Source organism: Lepidochelys kempii, chromosome 4 (genome assembly GCF_965140285.1).
Source record: "Lepidochelys kempii isolate rLepKem1 chromosome 4, rLepKem1.hap1, whole genome shotgun sequence".
NCBI lineage: Eukaryota > Metazoa > Chordata > Testudines > Cheloniidae > Lepidochelys > Lepidochelys kempii.
In genome coordinates, this window is record NC_136383.1 from 16,445,104 (window position 1) to 16,466,587 (window position 21,484).

At 45.7% G+C, this 21,484-nt stretch overlaps 1 protein-coding gene across 1 annotated transcript in view; it reads right to left on the bottom strand.

Annotated features, from left to right (window-relative positions):
- The window catches only part of SCD5 (stearoyl-CoA desaturase 5), an 80,254-nt gene that overhangs the window by 12,744 nt on the left and 46,026 nt on the right, over positions 1–21,484 (bottom strand). The window contains exons 2-3 of the mRNA XM_073340509.1: positions 18,864–18,994; positions 7,533–7,738 (exon numbers count right to left, since the gene is read on the bottom strand). Of these exons, the coding sequence (XP_073196610.1) occupies positions 7,533–7,738; positions 18,864–18,994 (337 nt within the window). The remainder of the gene's footprint in view (positions 1–7,532; positions 7,739–18,863; positions 18,995–21,484) is intronic.

Consider the following 21,484-nt stretch of genomic DNA (forward strand, 5'->3'; position numbering starts at 1 on the left):
ATTATGCCAAAGAAAGTTCACTGGAACAGAACTGCAGCAGATGAGGAGCTCTGCAGATTACCAACTCACTCCAGCAGGGGAAAAATAGTCTAAAATCGAGCTGGTTTTCCAAACTGAAACAAATAGCATCACAGCAGATATTAGCTGCATTCAGCCATTTGGACCTTAATTTGTTTTTGCACAAAAAAATGGTGCTGACATGGCAGCATTAACTAAAGTAAATGCAATCTGCCCTCCATTTTACCTTTGAGTGCAGAGTTCTGCTTTATTAACACAGAGGACATTTTCAAACCATTATTCGGAATACTCAGAAACAGTTGCCAGCAACAATCATGCATTAGGAAGGTAAACAATTTTTCATTCTTAAAAGCTTGTTTCCTCCCTCCCTTGCTCCCCGCCTTTGTGGTTATGTTTCCAACAGCCCGCTCGAAAGAAAAGTGTGAAGATTAATTACTCATGAGCGGTAAGGCCAAAACACTGCTTGTTAAATGTCAGGAGCTTTTCTGTTCCTCCACTAGAATGTTAGTAGTGAAGTGTTTGGTCGTTTTGTTTCAGATCTCTCCTTGCCTATTTGTCAGCTGCTGTCAATAGGCTACATGGAAGATGTGTCAGCTTTTAATGGGAAGTTGCACAGGCTGACTAAAAGAGGAATAATTAAAAGACTTTGCTGAAGGGAAAAAAATTACCATAAAATTGCAGCTGTTTTCTGTCAGAGTGAAAATTGCATTCAACATTAATCTGTCTATGGAGAAAAGACAGGTAACATCAGCTAGGCCGGGGGAAGGCTGAACGCAGCAGGGGAAGCTCCAGATATGCATAACTCGCTTGTTTTGTGTTTCAAGGGGAAAAGGACTAGTGATTCAAGGTCCTATGACAGTCAGAGTATTTAAAGCCATAAATTACAATTGATCAAAACACTGGAGATCAAACTGTACAGCGCAAATCCTCTGTCTGAACACCCCGGAACTTTGGGAAAGTTCCACTTTGGCTGCAAACTTTGCAAATGGGGCCTGACTCTATGAAATGCACCAAAGACCATTTGCCCTGTGTCCCAGTACGGCAATTAAGGTATATCAGCTGGGCTGGACTGTCCAACTATGTTTGTGTCAAATGCACCATTGTCCTACAGCTAGCGAAGATTCTTCTTGAGCCCCATCCATAGGAAACGCTGCTTTTGGAACAGGGATATTGGCGTTCTCTCCCCACTGCTGCATGAAGCACCAAACGACTGCAGCGGCAGAGTGAAGACAGCCATGAAAAAAGGTCCAAAGAGGCTACAGGTCTGTTACAATACATATGAAAGTTCTGTCTAGGCACATTGAGCCATGATTAATTTCCCTAGCAAATCACAACTTGCACTGGCAGCAGTCCCATGCCCTTAGGTCTGCTAATCACTTGAGATTAGCAATAGGATGGACTGAGAACTTTGATGCTAAGGAATTAGCAGAGATTCAATGAGAGGAGAATTATCATGCAGGTTCATGTCTGTCGATATTTTGATATTGAAGCACACTGAGCATGTTGGCCACTGGCACGGTTTTTATTTTCACTTTCACCACTCAGATTGCAAAGGCACAAACTCCTCCATAAAGGAAGAAGAAAATTAGAGGATATGCTCTAGCTCAAGCAGAAGTGAAGGCCAAGAATTATTGGGAGAGGTTCTATGGTCTATGTTACAGATCAGACCAGACCCTAATGGTTCCTTCTTTCTTCAAAATCTATGACTGAAAATTCTGTCATTTAAGTGGGTAACACAGATGTAACTGCAAGAAGATTTTAGCCTTTTAAAAATCTTCTGGTATCTAGGCTGATTTGATTGGGCACCAAGTCCCCATCACGTCACAAACCTCACTGGGCCTGAATTTGCCTACCTGGCTATACAAGCAGGGCCTTAGCCAGCACCCACTCAAGTCAATGGGAGGCCTTCCATTGACTTCAATGGGCAATGTATCATCATCAAAATCTTTTACTTGATTTGTGGTAGCACTTAGGGTCCCTACTCACAGACCACAACTCCACTGTGCTAGGCCTTGTACAAACACAGACCAAAAAGACAATCCATGCCCTGATAAACTTACAATCTAAGCCATGTCTGTGGTCCGCCCACTTCTATATTTTTAATTATTTGTATTATCACATAATACAAAAATAGAGGAGGGATTTTCCTCAAACTTTCCAGTGAAAATCACCCCTTTGCTGAGGCTGCATAGGAGATTTCAGTCCCCACCCCGGGGCATTTTGGAGACAGTTATAGGCACACGTAAAGAAGAGATTATAAAACAGAGGCAGATACAGACCAGGTGTCTGAAGGTGAAACTCCAGTGAAGGCCAGGGGTTCGCACCCATTTACTTTCAATCAAGCCCCCAAATCTATAAGCAGCTGTAACTCTGACCGATCTATTTCTTCCTCAGAATTTCATGAGGAAAAGTAGTTTTCAAAGCCCTGAAATGTGACAACTTGCTCCGACAGTTCAGCCAAGTTTGTACAAGACACACACACAAAGGCGTGGAGGAAACAAAGCTGAATAGTACAAGAGGCAAAAAGAAAGGGAGAGCAGGCTGATAAGTGAAGCAGAATGCTAAACTAAGCCAGGAGGGAGACAAAAAGGTGTGTGTATGAAAGAGAGAAAAGAGTAGGGTTGCCAACTTTCTAATTGCCGAAAACCAAACATCCTTGCCCTGCCCCTTCTCCCAAGGCTCCATCCCTGCCCTGCCCCTTCTCCGAGGCCCCGCCATCACTCACTCCATCCCCTCTCCCTCCACCGCTTGCTCTCCCCTACTCTTGCTCAGTTGCTCATTTTCACCAGGCTGGGGCAGGGGTTGGGGTGCAGAAGTGGGTGAGGGCTCCAGCTAGGAGTGGGGGCCCTAGTATGTGTCTGGGGATGGGGGGTTTGGGATGCAGGAGGGGGATCCAGGCTGGGGGATGGGGCTGAGGGGTTCAGAGTGTGGGAGGGGCTCAGGGCTGGGGCAGGGGGTTAGAGTGTGGGACGCGGTGCAGGCTATGGGAGGGAGTTTGTGTGTGGGAGGGGGTTCCGGGCTGGGTCAGCGGGTTGGGGCGTGGGAGGGGGTTCTGAGCTAGAGCAGGGGGTTGGGGAGCAGGAGGGGGTGAGGGATACAGGCTCCAGGCAGCGCTTACCGCAGGCAGCTCCCAGAAGCAGCCACCATGTCCAGCTCCAAGGCGGAGGCGCGGCCATGGGGGTCTCCATGTGCTGCCCCCGTCCTCAGGTGCTGCCCTCGCAGCTCCCATTGGCCATGGTTCCTGGCCAGTGGGAACTGCGGAGCCAGCACCTGGGGCAGGGGCAGCATGCGGAGCCCCCGTGGCTACCCCCCAGCTGGAGGGACATGTCGCCATGGATCCGGGTAGGGATGCGCCACCGACCAGACATTTAACGGCCTGGTCGGCAGTGCTGACCATATCCACCAGGGTCCCTTTTCAATCGGGTGTTCCAGTCAAAAACCGGATGCCCGGCAACCCTAGAAAGGAAGAGTGAATGGCAGAAAGAGTATAATGTGACAAAGGAGCTGGCAAGCCATGTGGAATGATTCAACAGAGAGAGGAGCAGCAAAGAGGCACAAGAGGTGAGGAGAGAGACAGACAGAAGATAATGCGCCATAAGATGGAGAACAGGCCAAGAAGAGCTGAATAGTCTGAAGACAAAACAAAATGAGGGGCTGGCAAGAGAATTTAAAGGTGCCACAGGCAAGCCTGCTTAGCAGGGTAATGCACGGTGTCCCACAAGGGCTCAGCACTGGAGAATGAGAGGCAATTTATCCTCAGACGGACAGGCAAAGGGAGTCCAGGCTCAGCATCCCTCGGTGCTTAAAATTGTGGGGGGAAGGTTGCAAGGGGTCACACACAGACCTGGCAAAAAGAACAATTATAAAAAACAGGGTGGGTCATTGAGGGGAGCTCTTTGCTGTCTTACCAAAGTTGCTGCTCCCAGATTATGACAGACACCCACCCACCCACCCACACTTTTTTCAGGCCACTTTAAGCACGAGTATCCCTCTGAACTAGGCCTCCTCAGACAGGGCGCCTCTTATTTTAAACCCAAATTTACCCCCATCCATGCTGATCTCACAATATCTCGCTTTCATCACTGCAAAACAGTGGAACCAGAAATGCAGCTGTAGCTGAGGCAACATTATTGTTAGACCTGGTCCAAAATCAAAATAAAGAAAAACATTTCAAAGTTGTTTTTGTTTTGCCAGGATCAAAATGGATCCCATTTTTATTTTTGTGGGGTTTTTTTGTTTGTTTGTTTGTCAAGATGGTTATCAAAATGTTGATAGAAGCTTTTTATTTATCAACAATTTAGGCTTCAGCAAATGAAATGTGTCAAGACATATTTCACCAAAAAAATGCAATTAAAATTTCAATTTAAAAAAAAACACAAAAAGTTTTAGCAAAAAGTTAAAGAATTCAGTCATGGCGACCGTTTTTTGCAAAAATATGTGGTTTAAAACGTCAGCCATTTCACAAGAAAGAAAAGCAGTTACTTGAAATCTTTCAGCCAGCTCTGATGATTACTTGTGCAAAATAAGTGAACCTCCCTTTTCTGCAAACTCCGAGCACAATTGTGTGTGTGTATGTCCTTAACTCTGAGCTTTGGTCCCGTGCTGTGCAGTTAAAGGCCAGCGATTGTTGTACTTTTACGCACACAGAATTGTTCCTTACACCAGGGGGGCTCAACCTTTTTTTTTCCTGAGGCCCCCCAACAGGCTATAAAACCTCCACGGCCCCACCGGTGCCACAACCACTGTTTTTTTGCATATAAAAGCCAGGGCCGGCATTAGGGGGCAGCAAGCAGGACAATCGCTTGGGGCCCCATGCCACTGGGGGCACCATGAAGCTAAGTTGCTCAGGCTTCGGCTTCAGCCCCGGGTAATGGGGCCCAGGACCCTGGGCTGCAGTCCTGTGCAGCAGGCTTTGGCTTTCTGCACTGGGCCCTAGTGAGCCTAAACACCAGCCATGCTTGGTGGACCCCCTGAAACCTGCTTGCAGCTCCCCAGAGGGCCCTGGACACTGCCTGGCACGGAGTAGTTTCATTGCAGTTAATGGAGTTGATTATTCATGGACTAAGGCACGACTCAGTGGGCCAAGTTCTGCTCTCTGTTACAGCAGCGTAGATGTAGAGTAGTTCCATTGAAATTAACGGTTTTACTCCAGATTTACATTAATGCAACTGACAATGGAATTGGACCCAGAGTGAGTCAGGATGTCACATAATCTGGTCCTAAGAAATCCACTAGAGAGGTACAATTCACCATTATTATTACCAATCAGACGTCTTTTGTTTTTCCAGGAAGTAAATAATAACCTTCTGTTCTGACAACAATGTGGTGTTGACATAAACAGGTTTACTTTCCTGAGAAAAAGAAAATGTAAACTCTAAATTCACTAGACTAAATAGTCCAAAACTCAACTGTCAAGTCCAGAGCAATATCACTTGCTAAGGCCTTGGCTACACTTACAGATGTACAGTGCTGTGAGTTAAACCCACCTTCGTACAGCGGAGTAGGGAAAGAGCAGCAGTCTGTCCACACTGCCAGCTGCCAGTGCACCGTCTCGTGGCCACATTTGCAGCTGCATTGGGAGCCGTGCATTGTTGGCAGCTATCCCAGCATTCAAGTGGCTGCAACGTGCTTTTCAAATGGGGGCGGGGGAGAGAGAGTGGGTTTTTGGGGGGGCTGAGAGTGTGTCAGCGTGCTGACTTGTAAGTTCAGACCCTCCTCCCTCCCCTGCCTCTCTCTCACTCACTGACTGAAAGCAAAGGGCAGCTGTTTCTTTTTTTCTCTAGACAAGCTAAGCAGCCGCTCGCCGAAACAGACCCCAAACCCCCGGCACCGCCGCTCTCTCTTCAAGCAACCATTAGCTGTCGGCACTCCAGATGGAGCCCCCCGGCCTGCCTCTCGCTCATTCCAAGCCAACAGGGGCTGTGTTTGTTTTTTTGATAAGCAGCCCTAGAAATGGAGCTTTGAAACGGCAGTTCTGCGTCTGGAGTTCACAACAAAACAAGATTCAGAGTAGCGGCCGTGTTAGTCTGTATTCGCAAAAAGAAAAGGAGGACTTGTGGCACCTTAGAGACTAACAAATAAATAAAATTTAAGCATAAGGTTTCGTGTAGCTCACGAAAGCTTAAGCTCAAATAAATTTGTTAGTCTCTAAGGTGCCACAAGTCCTCCTTTTCTTTTAACAAAACAAGAGAGGACGCTTCAGTTAAAAGGCTTATGGGGAGTTTCCGGAGGTCAATAACGTTACTCCCTGTTTACACTGGAGCTGGAGCACCTCAGCCAATGCGCAACAGCTGTTAATCCTCTCGGGGGGGTGGAGTACCAGGAGCGCTCCAGCCAGGGAGTCAGAGTGCTCTATGTGCTTTGCCAGTGTGGACGGGGAGTAAGATGGAGCGCTCTGGGAGGCTTTACTGCAGTATAACGTGCAAGTGTAGCCAAAGCCTAAGACGATCTTCCCTGCACAGAAATGTACCTTATGCCACAGTTATATAAGCACTACAGAAATGCCTGTCTGAGATGGGAAATGATTCACTCAAGCAAAGGTGAGAAGACAGTTATGGAAGCTCAAACACGCTGCAAAGGAGACTTTGCAAAGTCCTGTGGAATTCTTCACTGCTCTCCAAAAAACAGCTAAAACAACAAGACCAACGCATTGCATCAGTTTCATCCCGGGTCCAGTCCCATTGACCAGGGATTAGTTCAGCCCTTCCTGGGGATTTCTGCAATGCAAAGATAGGCGTGACCACCCTCTCTTCCCAGTAGTGTCCAAAAATAACACTCTGGCTACCAAACAGAATTGATCCTATCCGGCTTTTAAAACCCCTCCTGGTCACACATTCACCACTGAGAATAGTACCTACACCCTGTGCAGTACCTACTCGAAAATATTATAATTTCAATACCGGCTGAAGCATCCAGATCAGTGTCCCCTACCATAGTGATGATAATGGACTGGGGAAGGCTGCAGTCTGGGCTGTACTAACCCAGCGGGCCAAGCTGATGACATCTCATTTTATAAAGGAATTAAGGTACTGGGAGAGGCAGCAGTTCAGCTCGACTGGGCCCTGTGGGTCAGGTTGGTGATCAGCGGATAATTCAGACAGAGGGATTCCTCATTGAGGCTGTTATTGATGATCATGTTTATTGCATTCATTGATATAATCCAATTAAAAGCTCCAGAGGCAGACTTTTCTTTTTTTCCATGTGACTGCATGCCCTGGTGTTTTTGGAAGAGGGGAAGGTAAGAAAAGGCTAGTTTGCTCCGGCAAGGGGGCCTGGAAGTAAGAGCTTGCAGGACTGATGTCCTGGTACCCAACAGGTTACCACTGTGAGGGGTGGGCTCTACTATTTCCAAACAAGTTTAGGGAAGGGCATGTTGGGGAGGAAAGAAAAGGAAAGTATAAAATAATGTATCAAAAATAGACTAAGTGAACTCCCCTCCCCCATCTCCAACCCTCATTCCCCCCAAACCTCCGCTCAGATCCCCCCTTGGGAGTAGTTCCAGAGCTTTCACTTACTTTCTTTGAAACCGCACAACAGGGTCATCCAGCAGGTCAGTGAAATCCAACTTCCTGCCTTTTTCTATGACATCGCGATGCTTGCGGACAAAGAGCCAGCCGATGTGGGAGAAGAAGAAGCCACGACACGCATTGTGGGGGTCAGCGTCCGTCTCTGAGTACTTGTGATGCACCCGGTGGTCTCGACACCACTCAAAAATGTCATTCTGTGCAGACAGCAAGGGAGGGGTGAGAGATGCAGACTTGGCATAATGACTTTGGTAGCACCTTATCTCACACCCCTCCACACACACCCCAACCACACCCTAATATATTTGAACCACAGAATGATTCTCTGTATCCGCTAAGAAAAATAAATCACGTAAGATTAAATCAGGGACTGAAACCACTAGGGGAAACGTGGGTTTATATACACAGAGGGTTGGCACTCTGATAGCCAGACCTGCTGTTTCCTAGAATCATAGAAGATTAGGGTTGGAAGAGACCTCAGGAGGTCATCTAGTCCAACCCCCTGCTCAAAGCAGGACCAAACCCAACTAAATCATCCCAGCCAGGGCTTTGTCAAGCCGAGCCTTAAAAAAACCTCTAAGGATGGAGAATCCACCACCTCCCTAGGGAACCCATTCCAGTACTTCATCACCCTCCTAGTGAAATAGTGTTTCCTAATATCCAACCTAGACCTCCCTCACTGCAACTTGAGACCATTGCTCCTTGTTCTGTCATCTGCCACCCCTGAGAACAGCCTAGCTCCATCCTCTTTGGAATCCCCCTTCAGGTAGTTGAAAGCTGCTATCAAATCCCCCCTCACTCTTCTCTTCCGCAGACTAAATAACCCCAGTTCCCTCAGCCTCTCCTCGTAATCTCCCTAATCATTTTTGTTGCCCTTCACTGGACTCTCTCCAATTTTTCCACATCCTTTCTGTAGTGGGGGGCCCAAAACTAGACGCAATACTCCAGATGTGGCCTCACCATTGCCAAATAGAGGGGAATAATCACTTCCCTCAATCTGCTGGCAATGCTCCTACTAATACAGCCCAATATGCCGTTAGCCTTCTTGGCAACAAGGGCACACTGTTGACTCATATCCAGCTTCTCGTCCACTGTAATCCCCAGGTCCTTTTCTGCAGAACTGCTGCTTAGCCAGTCGGTCCCCAGCCTGTAGCGGTGCATGGCATTCTTCCGTCCCAAGTGAAGGACTCTGCACTTGTCCTTGTTGAACCTCATCAGATTTCTTTTGGCCCAATCCTCTAATTTGTCTAGGTCACTCTGGACCTTATCCCTACCCTCCAGCATATCTACCTCTCCTCCCAGCTTAGTGTCATCTGCGAACTTGCTGAGGGTGCAATCTAGCCCATTTTCCGGATCATTAATGAAGATGTTGAACAAAACCATCCACAGGACTGAGCCCTGGGGCACTCCACTTCATACAGGTTGCCAACTAGACGTTGAGCCATTGATCACTACCCACTGAGCCCAATGATCTAGCCAGCTTTCTATCCACTTTATAGTCCATTAATCCAATCCATACTTCTTTAACTTGCTGGCAAGAATACTGTGGGAGACCGTATCAAAAGCTTTGCTAAAGTCAAGATATATCACATCCACTGCTTTCCCCATATGCACAGAGCCAGTTATCTCATCATAGAAGGCAATCAGGTTGGTCAGGCATGACTTGCCCTTGGTAAATCCATGTTGACTGTTCCTGATCACCTTTCTCTCCTCCAAGTGCTTCAGAATTGATTCCTTGAGGACCTGCTCATGATTTTTCCAGGGACTGAGGTGAGGCTGACCAGTCTGTAGTTCTCCAGATTCTCCTTCTTTCCCTTTTTTAAAGATGGGCACTATATTTGCCTTTTTCCAATCGTCTGGGATCTCCCTTGATCACCACAAGTTTTCAAAGATAATGGCCAATGGCTCTGCAATCACATCAGCCAACTCCCTCACCACCCTCAGATGCATTAGATCTGGACCCATGGACTTGTGCATGTCCAGCTTTTCTAAATAGTGGTGAAAGAACAGGTGAAGGACTGAGGGCTGCTCACCTCCTCCCCATACTGTGCTGCCCAGTGCAGCAGTCTAGGAGCTGACCTTGTTCGTGAAGACCGAGGCAAAAAAAGCATTGAGTACCTCAGCTTTTTCCACATCATGTGTCATTACGTTGCCTCCCCCATTCAGTAAGGGTCCCACACTTTCCCCGACCTTCTTCTTGTTGCTAACATACTTGTAGAAACCCTTCTTGTTACCCTTCGCATCCCTTGCTAGCTGCAACTCCAATTGTGCTTTGGCCTTCCTGATTACACCTCTGCATGCTCGAGCAATATTTTTATACTCCTCCCCAGTCATCTGTCCAAGTTTCCACTTCTTGTAAGCTTCTTTTTTGTGTTTAAGCTCACTGAAGATTTCACCGTTAAGCCAAGCTGGTCACCTGCCATATTTGCTGTTCTTTTTGAACATCTGGATGGTTTGTTCCTGCGCCCTCAGTAAGGCTTCTTTAAAATACAGCCAGCTCTCCTGGACTGCTTTCCCCCTCATATTAGCCTCCCAGGGAATCCTGCCCATCAGTTCTCTGAAGGAGTCAAAGTCTGCTTTTCTAAAGTCCAAGCAGGGCCATCCTCAGGATTTATGGGGCCCTACGTAGTATTATTAAACTGTTGCCCTTACGCCTGATGGCAGCCCAGGCTCACAGCCTGAGGGTTGGGGGCAGGAACGATGCAGCAAAGGATACCGTGACGCTCGGCCCGCCTCACAGCGACGGAAAGTCACAGTTCCCCGCAGAGACCCCGGTACCCTCTCCCTCACGCAGAATGGACATGCAGAAGGTACCTAATTAAAAGCACTAAAAAATGTCAGTTACAGGTTTTTTGATAGGCCCTGAAATTTGTCAGAGATTTATTTGCAAAACTTTGTAGTAAGGGCGAGTCAGCTGTCTTGCTGAATACAACATTAAATATTATGGAATACATGATGCAGCTCTTCTCTGTTTTATATTTTCTTAATCAGTATTTCTAAGCTGATTTTATATTTTAAATGTACTCTTAAGCCTTCATAAAATAATCATTCCAGATTACTACATATTTAACTCACTGAAACAAAGACATTATTTTAAATTAATCAGTCACAGAGGTTTAGTGTGTTCATTACAATGTTCATTGCTTTTAGAAAAAATGAACACTAATTTTCTTTGGGTGATCTCCATAACAATAGACATGTTTATAAAATTTCACCAACTTTAAAAATATGTTTCCAAAGATTTTAGGCATAACAAAGGATTTTATATCTTATAAGGTACTGATTTTGCTGGAGGGTTCTCTTAAAACTAGTTCATCAGATAGTCAGAAGTAAAGAAAGGGAAACTCTTTGTCCAGCTATCTGGAAGGAAAGGGATGTTGTCCCTTAACAGGGGGTGAACGGAGAAAGGGATGGATAGAAAGGATAGGAAGTTTTTTTTACTATAGTAATTACAATTAAAATGTGTATTTTAGATAAGGGTGGTCTTTTGAAGGATTTATTTAAAAACCTATATGTCTGAAGATCCAAGCATTTAAGGCTAAAGATGATTGTGCATCTAAAAAAAATCTATGCAAGGATTTTTTAAGAGATATGATTTTATAATCTTCACCAACTCACTAATGAAATATTTTTAAAGCAAGTTTTAAACTAAGGTCCTATAGACTAACATGTTCTGAGTAAATATTACAGTAATGCATAACTGTTTTTGTCAGTAAATTCAGAAACCGACAGTATATACCTGGGGTTTGGCAAATGCTTGTTAAATGGCTTCATTACCACTTGAATGGCTCTTTAACAGTTTCAGTGTTGTGCTAATAGGGCTGGAAGACTTTTTCACTTTTAAGTTACAGGATCCCCTCCAGAGTAAGAGTCACCAGGCTATAGCAGCCAGCTGTGGGAGCCTGCAGGAAGGGTCAGAACAGGGATAGGAAGAGCCAGGACGGTGGACACCAAGACCCAGTGGGTGCCCCAAATTTTCAGGTGCCCTCCTCAGCCTCGTCCAGAGTCCATATTCTGCTGCTCTTCTTTCTTCCTTTTTTCAGGATCCTGAACTCGACCATCTCCTGGTCACTGCTGCCCAGGTTGCCACCCACTTCTACTTCCCCTCCCAATTCTTCCCTGTTTCTGAGCAGCAGGTCAAGAGGAGCAGGGCCCCAAGTCGGTTCCTCCAGCATTTGCACCAGGAAGTTGTCCCCAACACTCTCCAAAAACTTCCTGGATTGTTGGTGCACTGCTGTATTGCTCTCCCAGCAGATGTCAGGGTGACTGAAGTCCCCCATGAGAACCAGGGCCCATGATCTGGAAATTTCCCATTAGTTGTCCGAAGAAAGCCTCGTCTCCCTGCTCCACCTAGTCTGGTGGTCCATAGCAGACACCCACCACCACATCACCCTTGTTGCTCTCGCCGCTAAACTTCACCCAAAGACTCAACAGGGTTTTCCTCTAGTTTCATACCGGAGCTCTGAGCAGTCACACTGCTCCCTGACATACAGTACAACTCCCCCACCCCCATGCTTCCTGAACAGGTTATACCTACCCATGACAGTGCTCTAGTCATGTGAGTTACCCCACCAAGTCTCTGTTATTCCAATCACATCATAGTTCCTTGACTGTGCCAGGACTTCCAATTCTTCCTGCTTGTTTTCCAGGCCTCTTGCGTTCGTGTACAGGCACCTAATGTAACTAGCTGATTGCCCTGCTTTCTCAGTATGAATCAGGAGGCCTCCCCTTTGCACCCTGCTCCTTTTGTTTCCTCCCAGTATCACACTCCCCCACTTACCTCTGGGCTAAGGTCACCATTCCCCGGTGAACCTAATTTAAAGCCCTCCTCACTAGGTTAGCAAGTTTTCTTGCCCAGAGGAACCAGCTCTGCAGTGGAAAGAAGGTGACCCTGCAGAAAGGATTTTACGACTCTGCATTCCTGGAGCACTGTGGAGCTCAAGGTGTCCATGTCTCTTTCACCCTTGCTCTAAAATTGGCCCAAAGCCCAAAATTCAGAAATGGTTTCAGCCTCTCCTAAAGTTGCTGGACTCCAGAGTGTTTTCGTAGAGCCCATGATAGAGATGGGGCTTGTTGTGAAGTTTAGATCTGGATTCAAGCTTCCCCAATGGTTGTCTTATTCCAATTTGGGAGTGTTGATTCAGGCCCATCTCCAATCCTAGTAACAAGGACACTAAGGAATTTGTTCAGTGTCAGAAACCAATTTGTTCAGTGTCTGTTGCCTTTATCTGGATACATTTGATACACCAACCACCCATGGTGGCTGGTGCATCAAATGTATCCAGATAAAGGCAACAGACACTGGTGGTGCTGAAATCCAGAGTGTCCATCTTACTGAGTCAAATGAGACACTCAACAAATCTGCCCTAATCTTGTCCTTTTTAGTGATTTCCAAAAAGCCATACTGGAAAGTCACAGCTGCTGCAGGCCCAAATAAGGCATCCCTTTCATCATGGACATTCTTCTTTCCCAGGATGCAGATTTACTGCCCTAGGAAGAAACGAGTGTTTGCGAGACCCAGAGCTGAAAGAAATCAGATTCACCTTCACTGTGGTTACTGGAGCGCATATCCATGAGAGAGCTCAGAGGATGTTTTTTGAAGATGGTTTTTCCTGTGGGTCTCTGAGTCAGCAGCATCTGCCTGGAAACAGGTAATTCTCACTCTAACAAAATCAGACAGCTGTTCTACTGCTGGAGGAGATGCAGTTGGGAGGATGGCTTACTTCTGAGTTCTGGTTTAGTCTGCTCAGCAACAGAGCCAATGTCACTCCACTGTCCACGAACCAAACGATGGTACTATTCATTATAGCTCATCATCATCATCAACTTCTCTAGGGACCAACGCAGCACAGAAAATGGGTCAGATCTTGTGAGGTGTCAATGACCTTCTTCTCCTATTGAACTTATCAGGAGTTCAGCACCCTACAAGAGTGAGCCCAATGTGTGACAATGGACCAAAAAGACCTGGGAGAAGGAACAAACTGCAGTAGCCTATCCCTAGGCCAAAACAAAGCTCCAACAGAATTTTAAACTCCTTAGCTCGCTGTAGCTTCAGCACCAACAAAAAACTGCCCACAGATATGCTGGAAAATTAAGGCTCAGAAAAGGCAAAAATGATTTTCACTCACTGGACTTTTGTCACTAGTTTTATTTTCGTCTTCAGGTCTTTGTGAGAGTGACTTGGGAAGCCAGCTATAATGATGGTTGTTGTTGGAGGGAGAAGGTAGGACGTGTACCTGATTTAGGTATTAGAGTGCCTTTGTTATAGGATCTGGTTCCTTTGTGTGCAAATGGGCTGGGACAAAAACCTTAGATCTAAAAACCCTGAACATTGGATCTCAGGTCAGGGTACAAATTACAGCTCAGGCTCCTGTCTGCTCAAGCTGTCATGAGATATCAAGGTCAGTTAAAAGTCTGATGGCAAAGAATGGCTGTTAACAAGCTTACCTGTCCCATGGTAAGCATAAATTCTATAGCCACAGATTTCAAGAGTGGGTACTTAAAATGAGGCACTTGAAGGGACTGAAATACTTGTAAGTGGTCTGATTTTCAGTGGTCCTGACCATCCAGTGTCTGCAATGACAGCTGCTGGGTGCTGGACATCTCTGAAAAATCAGACCACTTAATTAGGTGCTTAACTATACATTTGGACTCCTAACTTTAGGCCCCCACATTTGAAGATGTTAGTCTGTGCTCTCATCTATAGCAGTGTGTTAAGCAAAGATCATTCAGCAGAGCGGCCTCTTCTTCTTTCCCCCTCTTGGCACAACATGGAAGGCAACACAGCATATGCCCTCCAAAGCAGCAAGTGTTTCAGGAAGGGCAGTAGCATCATCACTGTCAGTTGCAGCAGCTTTCTTTTCAGCAGGAGAACAGAGCAGACGGACAGCTGGGGGTTTCTGTGAAACATCCAGAGTGAGGCAATAACAAAAGACAGCGCGTGCGCTATTATTGTTGAAGAATGCAGGAAGTCCAAGAAGACAACTGCATAGGTCCACAGTTTGTGAACGGAGAAGCTTTTGTTGTCAGAGTTGGTAGACATCACTGCCCTGCATATCAGTTGCTGACTTCTAAGAGACTGTATGGTGTGAATGATCAGTACTGCTGAGGGGGACTGAGCCACAGAACCAAAGAACCCGTCTCCAATCTGTAAATGATGAAAATGTCATCATCCTGAAATTGTACCTGGAAGACTTCCAGGACTGCACATAAATAACTCCTTTTTGACCTCCGTTCCAGCAGAGAATTAAAGAACAAAGAGACACTGGAAAAACCCAAACTCAGCTCGACTATTGTCCCCCACTGTAGCAAAGTGAGACTTAAGTGACATTTGTATGGGAATGTTAACATACCAGTAACCACTGAAGTCCTGATTCCTGTCATGTGACAAGGGTATTAGTTTTATATAACATTAACCCATGTCAGGCGACTGGGACCAGGAAATACAGACAAGTCTCTTTCCAGCATTCCTGTCTGTCACACCTTTATTTCCATGATATCAGAAGAAAACGAAAGCTTTGGTAAAGTGAAGCATATTAAGTCACCGGAACCTCCGTCTGGCTGAGAACTATCGGAGATAGTCGCGCTGCTTCCAAAACTGACAGGAAGCAAGCAACATTGCAGAGAAACCACAGAGAGTGAAACCCTCCATAAAGCTACAAGGGGCAGGTCCAGAGGCACTAGAATTTTACATTACACTCCAGTGGGAGCAGGAAGAGGCCTGAGGACTGCTAGACAAAAATCATTTATAAATGACAAAAAGACACAGGAATGTCACTTGGCAAAAGGCACATTTTCTTTACCAAATGAAACTATTGATCACTATGTTAGAGGCCTATACAATAAAGCTATTTGTGGTTGAGCCAACAATCAGGTCAAAGCAATGTTAGTGCAAGAAATTAACTTGGTTTTTCATAGACCAAAGGATATTTGCAGGGCTGGTGAAAAACGTGCTTTCCCCAAATGAAAGTGTTAGCGAAAAAGAGAAAAAGAGCTGAAGTGCATCTAATTAAAAATGCATCATGACAGAATCGACAGGCAAATAAAACAGCAGAGACCAGAACGGTTTGTAACAAATACAGAGGCAATCACAACGTGACATGTAAAGACGTCAGACACGAGGAGTGTGGTGCCAGACATGTAGTAGCAGCAAACATCAGCACACATTTGAAGTAAATACAAGAGTAAAATACATATACGAACATACAGCTAGAAGACAAAGCTATGAGGAAGATGCAGACCAGATGTCTTTGCTGGGTCTCTTAGAAAGCTTGCAAAGTGAGGTTTTCTAACAGGTTGGTTTGTGACAGAGGAAATAATATGAGCTCAAGTGAAATTCCAGACAGATACTGCAGCTGAGTGCAAGGTAATCAGAGCAAAATGATTAGTGACCATCTGATGCTAAGATCAAAAACGTAGCTCATTTCATACAGTGGGCACAAAATAAACCCATGCGGTAGAGTCACAATGGCACATCTCAGGAAGAGTGGATATCACTCAGCAGGGTTTGACATAGTGAACGAAAGGAGCCAAGGAACAGGTGTGTGAAGTAAATATGACTCAGCTACTGCCCCATTTTTGAAACAAAAAAAGTGACTCAACCTTACGAGAGCTTGAGAAAGTAACTCTAGCTCAGGGGTGGCCAACCTGGGGCTCCGGAGCCACATGCGGCTCTTCAGAAGTTAATATGCGGCTCCTTGTCTAGGCACCGACTCCGGGGCTGGAGCTACAGGCGCCAACTTTCCAATGTGCCGGGGGGGTGCTCACTGCTCAACCCCCTGCTCTGCCCCAGGCCCTGCCCCCACTCCACCCCTTTCCATCCCCTCCCCTCAGCCTGCCGTGCCCTCGCTCCTCTCCCCCAGAGCCTCCTGCATGCCACGAAACAGCTGATCGGGAGGTGCAGGGAGGGAGAGGGAGGCGCTGATCGGCAGGGCTGCTGGTGGGAGGGAGGCATTGGGGGCTGGGGGAGGGGGCAGCTGATGGGCGCCTGCTGACGTATTACTGCGGCTCTTTGTCAATGTACATTGGTAAATTCTGGCTCCTTCTCAGGCTCAGGTTGGCCACCCCTGTCCTAGAATGGATGGTCAAGAGAACCCGCTCAGGTACCTCCAAGCATAAAAATCTACTGGGACTATCGAGATGAAATTGCTGCATCTGATAGGGTTTGTGCAAAAGACATCATGCCACGATAGTACGCAGCGTGAAGTATAATCCACAGTGCCCGTGGAGACGTGCTTATACTGAAATATTAGACATGGCGGGATGCTGTAGCTCCTCCAATGCGATCTGCTGTCCCTGAAGCCAACATAGGGCAATGGTCAGCAGTCATGGCTACCATGATAGTAGTCCTGTGACTGGCTATTAAGGGGAGTAGGGCTCAGCCTGGCCTGTGCCTGATCAGCTACCCCTCCACCCCAGACATTGGATCCTGATTGGTTAGGGATCATCTGGCCCTGCCCAGTTATAAGTCCCATGCAATGCCTGCAAAGGGTTGTGAGAGCTCAGCTGGATGGAGGGGGGTTGTAGAATGGAGGGCTGGTTCCTCTGGTAGGCCCTGGAGAAGGGACTCCCAAGCATGCCTGGGGAAAGACTAAGGAGGGCTGCATGAGGGAGGCTGGCTCCTGTGCCGGGCTCTGGAAGAAGGGAAATTCCCAGAGTGGGGAGAAGCCCTGAGTCACTGCTCTGTAGGAGAATGGGAAAGAGCGGAGAGCTGAGCCAGGAGGAGAAGTAGACCCTTGTGTTTACGTTGCACATGGGGCTAGGGTCTAAATTTGTTACCAGCACCTCACCAGTGGTGCTGAGGGAGACCATTGCCAGCGTGTGTGTGGCTGAGACAAGGTGAGTAGTGCAGTGGCAAGCCACATATGGGTGTTGTGGAGGGCGACCCTGCCACAGGCCCCCCACAGCTGAAGTGAATTAGAACAGCCCTCAGGCTGGTATAACTTCCACTGGGTGACCTGGATGGTACCACTGTAACTAAGTAGGGGTGCAAAGGCAGCACAAAGCCATTTTTAGGCACCCCACTTATCTGGATTTACACTGTACACTCTTCAGCCATCGCTGATAACTGAGGCCAATGTATCCAAGTGTGAAATCTGCAGGAACACAGGAAGCAGAATTCAAAAGAACCACTGAAACCATGACTGTCCTGATCATCTGGATCCGAGGTGGACGCAGGTCTACAGCAATTAAGTGGGGAAGATTTCCTCTGAATAGTGGCCAGCTGCTCCATTGATTCTTTGTTGACTGTTCATTGATTCAGCTTACAAGTTGAACTGTTGTTCAACACACCAAGCAGCAATGTCATGACACTTTGCAGGGCTGCTTTGCATCAGTGGAGTGGCAGAAAACAGCCAGTGCTCATACAGAGAGCGAGGGCAATATGATCAAATCAAACATCTCCTAAACTGCTTTAAACAACAGCTCTGCTGTGCTCTTTGTAATGGGAGGAGAGATTAAGGAGATTAGCGCTATCTAGTTTAGAGAACAGGATGAATAAGAGGCACCATAACAGAGGTATACAAAATAATGAATGGTATAGAGGTCCCTAGGGTGCTGTGATTCACCCTCTCTCATAATGCAAGAAGTAGAAGGTGGCCAATCCAAATGAAAGGAAACAGGCTGAAAACTGATAAAAGGAAATACTTCATAAAGTGTAACTTAACCTGTGGGACTCAATGCCACAAGATGTTATTGAAGCTGACAGATTATTTATATTAGTAATAAGATTATTTACAGTTACACTAAAGAAATACATGTAAGTGATGCTGTGTTGCCGAATAGATAATGCCCTGGACTAGGATTCAGGAGATCCGTGACTTGCCTGCTGTGTGACCTTGAGCAGATCACTTCTTATCCCTGGGCCTCAGTTTCCCCATCTGTAATATGGGGCTAGTGATACCTCCTTTGTAAATCTGCTGTAGAAAACCATGACATGTTGTTTGATTAACCAAGATAAAAAATGCGCCTAAATGATATCATAATCCAATCTTTAGTTGCCTGGTTTTAGGAAGAAACTTTATTATATGGGCACGGTAGCATGTAATTGTCCTCAGAAGCATTGGTACGGAGCACTTTCAGAGACAGGGTACTGGACTACATGGACCATTGCTCTGATCAGGTTTTCCCTTGCACTGGATGGTGCGTACAAATAAAGAGGTGATCACTGCAGCGCTGCTTTCGCACAGTACAGAAACTGGTGGACGTTTGGGTTTACTTGGAATTTTTAATAGTTGGCCTCTCTTCACAGAAGAGACTCTTGTGCTGGCCTGCAGAGAACACTGCACAAAGACCGAAGATCATATCTGACAACCTCATCCCTACCTGAAAAGCCATGGAGTTGGCTGCAGCCAGGAACATCCTCAAAGGCAGCTTGGCTTTGTAGGACCTATGACTCCATAAACGATGTGCACCAGCTGTCACCCCCAGAGCCGTCATTAGGAAACACAAATATGCTGAAAGACAGAAATATATATAAATAGTGCATATTAAGGGTCTGTTTTTATTCTTTTCCTTTGTTAAAAAAATTCCTTCTGCTGTCTAGTCAACCCTACAGGGAGATAGTGTCTCCTAGTGGAGAGGGCACTGGACTGGGAGTCAGGACAACTGGGTTTTCCTCCCAGCTCTGCCAGGTACCTGCTGTGTGACCTGGAGCAAGTCATGTCACCTGTGTCTCTTCTCCCACCCTTTGTCCACATATAATCTAAGCTCTTCTGGGCAGGGACCGTCCACACTGCCTAGCACAAGCAGCTGACGACGTTGGTTGGGACCTCTAGATGCTACTGTAATATAAATGGCATCTAAGAAAAGTGGATTAGTCTGGTGCATTCTGTACTGCACCAGAGGAGCCATTAACTTCCCTTCGTGATGTTACATCGGAAGGGAGGCAGCCACTTTTTTGACGGGCACCATCCTCTGCACCCTTTCCACGTCTTTTGTCGAGTCTAATTTGTCAGCTAATTGAACAGGTGCCATTCATACCTCTGTAGATAAAGGTTCTGTCACAGTTCCCATTACAAAACCCACTATACTCAAGGCTTTATAACTTGGCAATAAAAATCCACTCTCTGCTGAAGCTGGACATTCAAGGACTCTTAGCTTGCAGGCATTTTTTTCTCCCCCTTCAAAACTCTTCTGTATGCATTTTCCACTTCTGGCCCAGGCAGCAACAAAAGGGTCAGTTTTAAAGTTTGATTTTTTTTTAAGCATCTGAAACAAAAATTACCTTCAGTGTTTTTCCTTTTTTTCTGGGTTAGGGGATTTTTTATTTGCCTCTGGGCCCAGTCAAACTCTGTTTTCTTATAATTTCCATTATGGAAGGAGCATATGGCATTTCCCCACCCATCCTTTGGCTATTTCAATTATAAACTCTTTGGGCAGAGACTATCCACCTAGCACAATGGGGCCCTGATCTTTATTATGGTGTCTAGATGATACTACCATACAAACAACGATAAAAGTAGGAATAAGGCAAGTGCTGAATAAAAATACATCCCTGCCCTGCCAGTCCTGGAACCAAGAGACCAGCTTGCACACTTAACCATTAACATACTGCCTTAAATCACCACCGTACTCTTCCTTTCTCCCTGAGGGGTCAGGCTTAAAGTTAGGCACATAAGTACAGTTGTCAGTGTTTACAAAAATACTTACATGCTCAGCACCTAGCAGGATTGAGCCAAAAGCAGCTCAGGCTCTATGAGTTATAGAAGAGCCCTCGTTCATCATCTTTTCTTCCTTTTTATTTATTTTTTTAATTTAACAAATGTTTCATGTATTTGTGACGAGAAAGCTGCTGCTGTGTACAATATATACACTAATGGACCACAGCAGCAGATTTGTTTTCCAGGTGACAAGAAACATACAAAAAATTTTCATCTGAAATTCCTAATTTCAAAAAGTTAATTTAATTTACAAAAGCACAGTTGTACCCAACTGAAGTCACTTTTTAATAATTGTGTGCAGTGACTATTTCAGACTTCCGAACCAGGAAAGGGCCCTTTCTTGTGTCAGGTTTCAGAGTAGCAGCCGTGTTAGTCTGTATTCGCAAAAAGAAAAGGAGTACTTGTGGCACCTTAGAGACTAACCAATTTATTTGAGCATAAGCTTTCGTGAGCTACAGCTCACTTCATCAGATGCAAAGCTCACGAAAGCTTATGCTCAAATAAATTGGTTAGTCTCTAAGGTGCCACAAGTACTCTTTTTCTTGTGTCAGTTTGAGTCATTCACTCATTTGTCTCCTGATGCCATACGCTTTGATCATCTTGTTATTATCCCCAGTATATCTGAATCCATTTGTAATAAATACTGCATAGATTTTGTTGTTTTGTTTTACAACAAAAGAGAAAAGGCTGTAAGAATAATAATACAGCTGTGCTGCTCATCTTCTGGGAGGAAGCTGGGGAAAAGGCAATTATATACAATCCATACAAATTGGACCAGTGTTCAAAAGCAAAATCCACTTAAACCTTCAAAATTCAAAACTACCCTACTGTCACAATCTATGGCATTTCTGCTCTCTTAAACAGGAGGCACTTATTTCACAAAACAATTTCAAAAGTGTAAACTCAAACAAGCTTCCACACAGCTCCAGGTCCAGCACTGTCTGTGTTGTTTAGCAAGGACCTCACCGTGCTGGGAATACATACATGTATGGTGACTATATATGCCTATTTCAGTCTCTGAATAATTTTATGCAAACAAAAAGAAAACAGATTCCATCTGCACGAGATGTTTTGTATTATTAAGAATTTTAATTTTAATTTGCCCTTTTAACAGAGAATATTAGATGTCAGTATGTCATGCATTTCTTCTCACCTGGAGTAAACACACATGGCTGAGGTTTCCTGTCTATTTGTGTTTATATCATATCAAGCAGCAACCCCTGCAGTGTGGTTGCAAGGAAATGACCTGAAATATTGGTGAAATTGATTAACTGCAAAACATCT